Source organism: Ipomoea triloba, chromosome 3, assembly GCF_003576645.1.
Source record: "Ipomoea triloba cultivar NCNSP0323 chromosome 3, ASM357664v1".
NCBI lineage: Eukaryota > Viridiplantae > Streptophyta > Magnoliopsida > Solanales > Convolvulaceae > Ipomoea > Ipomoea triloba.
In genome coordinates this window covers 648,696-654,968 of record NC_044918.1, presented here as the reverse complement: position 1 = coordinate 654,968, position 6,273 = coordinate 648,696, and the positions used below count along the sequence as shown (strand labels likewise).

At 35.4% G+C, this 6,273-nt stretch overlaps 2 protein-coding genes across 2 annotated transcripts in view; both read left to right on the top strand.

Moving 5' to 3' along the window:
- Positions 1-1,815, top strand: part of LOC116013939 (mitochondrial outer membrane protein porin of 34 kDa-like) — a 4,345-nt gene extending 2,530 nt beyond the window's left edge. The window contains exons 4-6 of the mRNA XM_031253906.1: positions 516-602; positions 734-942; positions 1,138-1,815. Of these exons, the coding sequence (XP_031109766.1) occupies positions 516-602; positions 734-942; positions 1,138-1,444 (603 nt within the window). The 3' untranslated portion in view covers positions 1,445-1,815. The remainder of the gene's footprint in view (positions 1-515; positions 603-733; positions 943-1,137) is intronic.
- A 900-nt stretch (positions 1,816-2,715) lies between these two features.
- The window catches only part of LOC116012011 (replication factor A protein 1-like), an 8,644-nt gene continuing 5,086 nt past the window's right edge, over positions 2,716-6,273 (top strand). Inside the window, exons 1-10 of the mRNA XM_031251469.1 lie at positions 2,716-2,881; positions 3,650-4,028; positions 4,131-4,186; positions 4,229-4,443; positions 4,842-4,938; positions 5,017-5,144; positions 5,240-5,327; positions 5,411-5,549; positions 5,631-5,915; positions 6,024-6,251. Coding sequence (XP_031107329.1) covers positions 3,882-4,028; positions 4,131-4,186; positions 4,229-4,443; positions 4,842-4,938; positions 5,017-5,144; positions 5,240-5,327; positions 5,411-5,549; positions 5,631-5,915; positions 6,024-6,251 — 1,383 coding nt within the window. The 5' untranslated portion in view covers positions 2,716-2,881; positions 3,650-3,881. The remainder of the gene's footprint in view (positions 2,882-3,649; positions 4,029-4,130; positions 4,187-4,228; positions 4,444-4,841; positions 4,939-5,016; positions 5,145-5,239; positions 5,328-5,410; positions 5,550-5,630; positions 5,916-6,023; positions 6,252-6,273) is intronic.

Sequence of the window (6,273 nt, the reverse complement as noted above, 5' to 3'; positions counted from 1 at the left end):
TTGATTTTTTTGTTTTTTTTTTTTTTTTTTTTTTTTTTTTGAATGTGTAAATCACTGCCAGCCTGGCACCACTGTGGCTGGTATGGCGAGTTGTTATTGGTCTTCTTCACTGCCTAAATATTTACTTGTGTTGTGTGTAAATTGGGTAGTGGGGGACACTGCAACCTGCGTGCAAAGGTTTTCTTGACATTAAAGCAAAATGTTCACTAATGTAGTTTAATAAGGCTTTTTTTTTTTCTTTTTTTTTTCTTTTTCTTTTTTATCATTTGTCTTTGTATGGCTATTTGATGACAGTACATACCTACTTGGATCTTCTGGCAATATTATATCCTGTGAATGTTTACCTTTGCTGTTGAGTAGCTGATCATTTTTCTAACTTCCCTTGTCATGGTAGAGTTCTAGCATTGCTAGCCCTCCCTAGGGACTTTGGAAGAGTCAATCTTCTAATTTATGCTCTTCTACTGGTTGGCTTTAGTTTAGGAGCATACCTAACTGTTTGGTGTCTCAAATGTCAGCTTTTCACAACTATCACTGCTGATGAACCTGCTCCTGGTTTGAAGACAATATTTAGCTTCAGAGTTCCTGATCAAAGATCAGAAAAGGTAAGTAGCTATTCTATTTTTGGTCATTATGTTTGTAAAAGGAATATATAATATTTTTAAGTGCCCACTTTTTATGTCTGCCTCAAGTGTGTAGTCAGTTTTATACTTATCTGATTTTCTTGGCCATACAGTTTGAACTTCAATATTTACATGACTATGCTGGAATAAGCGCCAGTGTTGCTTTGACAGCCAGCCCTGTTATCAACTTCTCTAGTGTAGTGGGAAGTAATGCTCTTGCCCTTGGAACTGATGTGTCTTTTGACACAAAATCAGGAGCCTTTACCAAATATAATGCTGCTGTAAGCTTCACAAATTCCGACCTCATTGCTGCTTTGACCTTGTAAGTGATTATTTTGTTCAAATATATAATTGGATAGTCTCTAGCTTTGAACATTTAGCTTATCATAAGTCAGGCAGTGAAAACAATTGCAACTTCAATTTGACTTTGTTGAGTCTTAATTACGACTCAAAGGTTGCAATTATTTTCCTTTTCTGCTTGTCTTTGGTCTGACTCTTGATCATATATTGGTGTCAGGAATAATAAGGGTGACTCTCTAAGTGCCTCGTACTACCACAATGTGAAACCATTGACCAATACTTCCATTGGTGCTGAGGTGACCCATAGTTTCTCAACGAATGAGAATACCCTCACTATTGGTACCCAGCATCAGTTGGATCCATTGACGATAGTGAAGGCAAGGGTTAACAACTTTGGGAAGGCAAGTGCACTTGTTCAGCATGAGTGGCGCCCCAAGTCCCTTTTCACTGTATCTGGAGAAGTGGACACAAAGTCTGTTGACAAGAGGGCAAAGTTTGGTTTGGCCTTGGCTCTCAAGCCATAATTGTGTTTTGGAGTAGTTAGGTCAAGGAACGTTATACAGTCACATGAACGTGCTCAATCGGCTGTTAATTTGGCGGAGTTGGATTTCAAAAAATAATTCTTGGTGATTTGTTGAGAACCTATGCCTCAATATTCAGTTACATGTTCTGACATTGCTTAGTCGACCCACTCTTGGACTTTTTGATGGGTCTATGTTCATTCTGAGAGGTTATTGTGATTGGGGCCTTGTGCTCTTACCTCTAATGGGTAGATGTCTTGGGAAATCTATAGATTTGTATAAAAGAAATGTTCACCCTTTAAGAGGGTGTCGTACATTTTGAAAATTTTTTTATGAAACAAGTATTGTGAAATGTGAATGTTTCTAAAGTAGCACTTTAAGGTTTGGAAACTAAATTAAATTACGGAGTAGATTTCTACTTTGCTTTTATGGACATCATGTATTTATACACTGAATGTAAATTTAATGGGTTCAAGAAAATAATGTCAACCACTAGAAAGAGTTTTAGCTCTCTTTAGATAACCTTTTTTTTTTAATAATCAATTCTGATTTAGTTTTTTAGTTTTGGTGAAATTACATATATAATGCAGTAAATATACAATATCATAAATGCAGACCTCAAACATTATCGCACACTTGTTCCTCAAACTTCTTGTGATCAAATCGACCATCGCCACGGTCGTCGAAGATCATGTAGAGATAGAAAAGAATGCAACTGCCAGCGCCAACAATGGCGTAAAGAAACAGCGCAAATGAGAAGGGGAAAAGGGGGCCAAGCTGGTAACCCAACCCAAACATCATAGCCGAGAACAAAAACCACATCGCGAGTCCCAGCATATCCTTGTACCGCTGCGATTTCTGGTCCGCCGACAGCGACAGGCGGTGGTACACGAAGGAGAAGTAGTCTAACAGGAAGAAAGCAGAGTACATGAAAAATATGAAAGCCAGCAGGGAATACTGGCGATTAACGTAGGCCCTAAAGATTATGACCATCGTGTTGGATACTGTGAATAGAAGATGAGCGATCGCAGGTACCATCTTACATTTCTTTCCGCTGTCGTTTTCACTACTGAACGAAGCCATGAAATGAATATATAAACTCCATCGATCTGCTCCTCTTGGCCGGAAACCTTTAATTTGCAGTGCTGCTTCCTTAGCTTGCTTATGTTATGCTGCTGTGTTCGTTCTTGCATATTGAGTGTGCACAAACGTATAACGTATATATAGAATATAGATAGATAGTATTTAGTATTTAATTTATGCGTCAGCAACTTCCAAGATTAAGCGCCATTTTCACGAAAAACCTGCAATCCAATTCTCCGTAAATCACTTGGGAACTTCGGCGAAGGGTGATCGAGCCCATTGGAAAAGCCGAAAAGGAGAAATCATTTCATTGGGAATTACATGGAAACTTCCGCGCATTTTCGTACCGGATTTCAGGTTTCTTTACTAAACTTTTCCATATGCTATTTTGAAAATGATTTTTTTTCTTTCTTAACTTGACTTTGGGTTTTCTTAGTTAAATTTATTTTTACTTTTATGTTAGAAATTTTATTTGTCTCACTTTCATATCATAATAAAATAAATATTAATGAATATAATTAATTATAGCAAGTATTATATATCGAATTCTATTATGAGATTTTTAAATTCTACTTCATTAATTATATTTTCAAATGTGGCAAAGATGGATATGACATTTTTATTTTGTCGGTCCAGAAAAAATTATGGAAAGTTTGAAGTAAAATTTAAGAGTACAAGTAATATTTTTCTTATATATTAAATTCCTACATTAAAAAATAGTAATAAAAGTATACCACTAGAGATGACCATTGTCTTCGAAATTTGATTACCCATTCCGATGAGGGAATGGAGAATGGGAACACGATGACAAGGAACACCCTCATGTATATATATTACATTATTACGGAGTAATAATTCTTTCTCATTCTATTTAAATCTATATCTATATCTATATTCTATATAAAAGCCACACATCTATATCTATATATCTTCTATAATAAAAAAGCCAGAAGAACCGCATTAAATGCAGTTCCCGCCCATGAACAAACGGCGTAGTTTTGGATATAGAAACAGTATAAGCGGGAATGGCGAAACAGTGCAGTTTTGGAAATAAAAACGTTATTAAAGGACATCTTCTAATATAATACATCTTCAGAAAGGAAACATAATTAATTCAAATACTAGGCTTTGTGGGGCACACGTCTGTAAACAAAATCATTCCCTTTTCATCGGAAAGGGAATCGTTGCCGACGGTTCAACATCCCAGGTATGCATTCACCGGGAAGGCCAAAACGTCCATTAAAACGCAGACATATATATTACAGGTTAGTGAACCATCACGAATAAATGCAATATACAAACGGCAAATCAAATCAAATTCAAGGTGATATCCTATTTGCATTAGAACTTCAGGAACATGGGGATGTATTGTCTGTTGAATGAGTTGACGACGTTTAAGAGGAGGAGTGCTGTCAAGGTTCGAGTGGTTAGATCCTACACTGTAACGGAAAGGAGGGGCTCATCCGAGATCAAGAGTAAAGAGCTGGTTCTGCACGACGAAGAGGTATCTTTCATCTTCCAATTTTCTGCAAAAACGTAATTATTTAGTATTTTGATCGTATCATAATTTTATTTTTATATATTTGTTAACTGTTGCTATGTACAGGCAACTGTAATACATGCCTGTATACCAAAGGATGTTCTACCAAAATTCCCCGAAAGGTTTTGTATACCAAAGGATGTTCTACCAAAATTCCCCGAAAGGTTTTTAGAAGGGAGTGTCTATTGTTTCAAAAACTTTTATGTTGTTGCAAATTGGCATACGTACAAGACTAGCATGCACGAGTTCATGCTGCAGTTCAATCATGAGACTATCATGAAAGAATCTAGGTCTGAAAATTTCCCTTACCACATGTACAGACCCATACCCTTCCATACTTTGAAAAGTAATCCAGCAATAGATGTCAAGCAATTGATTGGTAAGATCCTTTAGCTCTAAATATGCAGTTCTGTTTACCAATACTGTTTTAGACTATCTCTAAATACTTCATGTCTTTACCAATACTGTTTTAGACTATCTCTAAATACTTCATGTCAATATAGTTCATTTTTTCTGACTGTCTGCTGTTTTAGCTCTAAATATGCAGTTCTATTTACCACTGTCTGCTGTTTTAGCTCTAAATATGCAGTTCTATTTACCAATACTGTTTTAGACTATCCTAAATATGCAGTTCTATTTACCAATACTGTTTTAGACTATCTCTAAATTGCAGTTCTATTTACCAATACTGTTTTAGACTATCTCTAAATACTTCATGTCAATATAGTTCATTTTTTCTTACTGTCTGCTGTTTTTTTTTTTTTTACTTTTTGTTAGATGTAATTGGCCGTATTGTTGAAATACGTGCTCCCCAAGAGAAAACAATCTCTGGTCACAGTACTGTTCTAATCGACTTTGTTCTGGAAGATGCTATGTAAGTCAAAATACTCATAGCCCTTGATTTCATTACTATTTCATTTAAACTAACAATATGTTAACTGTATTCAACTAGGGGTAATCGTTTGAACTGTACCTTTTGGGATGACCATGTAGCCAAACTGGAACCACTCTGCCGATCTGCTTCGAAGGACCCTGTGGTTGTGTTGATCCAATTCTGTAGAATCAAACTTGGTGGTAGAGGTTAGTAAAAATCAACATTTTTTTTAATAAACATTTTTTTAAAACTACCCTAGATAGTAGTTTTAAACTGTTTAATCAACATTTTTTTTTTCTAGATGGTGATGTGAAAATATCTTCTTCATATGATGTTACTCAACTCCTAATTGATGTGGACTGCCCTGAGATTCAGAACTTCAAAGAGAGGTATCAACATCTTTAATTCATATTCCTGTTTTCTATTACTTTTAATTCAAAAACTTGCTTTTAAATTATTAAACCTTCTACAGTCTGTTGGACATTGGTGAACAAACTCCAATGCGCAGTATAGGTTCAATGACAAGCTTCAGTTTCACAAACAGCATTGAAGATTCAACCAGTAGGAAGATGGAGTTGACTACCATTTCTGAGATCTATGAGAATGAAATGGTAAAAACATTTTTTTTTCTTCACAATTTCTATTTAATATTTCATAAAGACCTTTAAGATGATTTAAAATTATCTTGGCAGCATGGAGAATTCTGGGTTGCTGCCAAGATCAATGGTATTGAAAAATCCAATGAATGGTGTTATAGTTCATGTCGAAAACTGGGATGCAACAAGAAACTTAAAATGTTAGAAGGTGATCTCAAATGTACAAAGTGTAACATGACTTGGAAAAATGGAGTTCTAAGGTATAAACTTAGGCTTAGGGCTGTTGACATGAAGGGTACTGCTGCCTTTATTTTGTGGGATAGAGAGTGCATGGAACTAATAGGAACATCTGCCACTGACTTATACGAGAGGAATAAGAATGTAAGTATCCTTAAATTTCTTTTTCCATTTTATAATATTTTCCTTAATTATAAAGAATTTTCTAATTAATCTTCTAATACAGTTAATGTTTTTATTTGTAAAATACAGACTGCAGGTCCCATAAAGGAAATCACAGGATTAGTTGGCAAGATAATGTTATTTAGAATTTCTGCAAATACAGACCAATTTATCAATCGGTCGTATGCCTTTCCAGTTTTAAGGATTAACAATGACAGCAAGTTCGTTGAACAGTATTGCAAGGAGCTGTTTGCTGCTCATGACAAGGAAGTTAACTCTACGGTACAATTAAGTGATGGTGACGATGAATTCCTACAGGTAAACGAAGCTTCATTTTTTT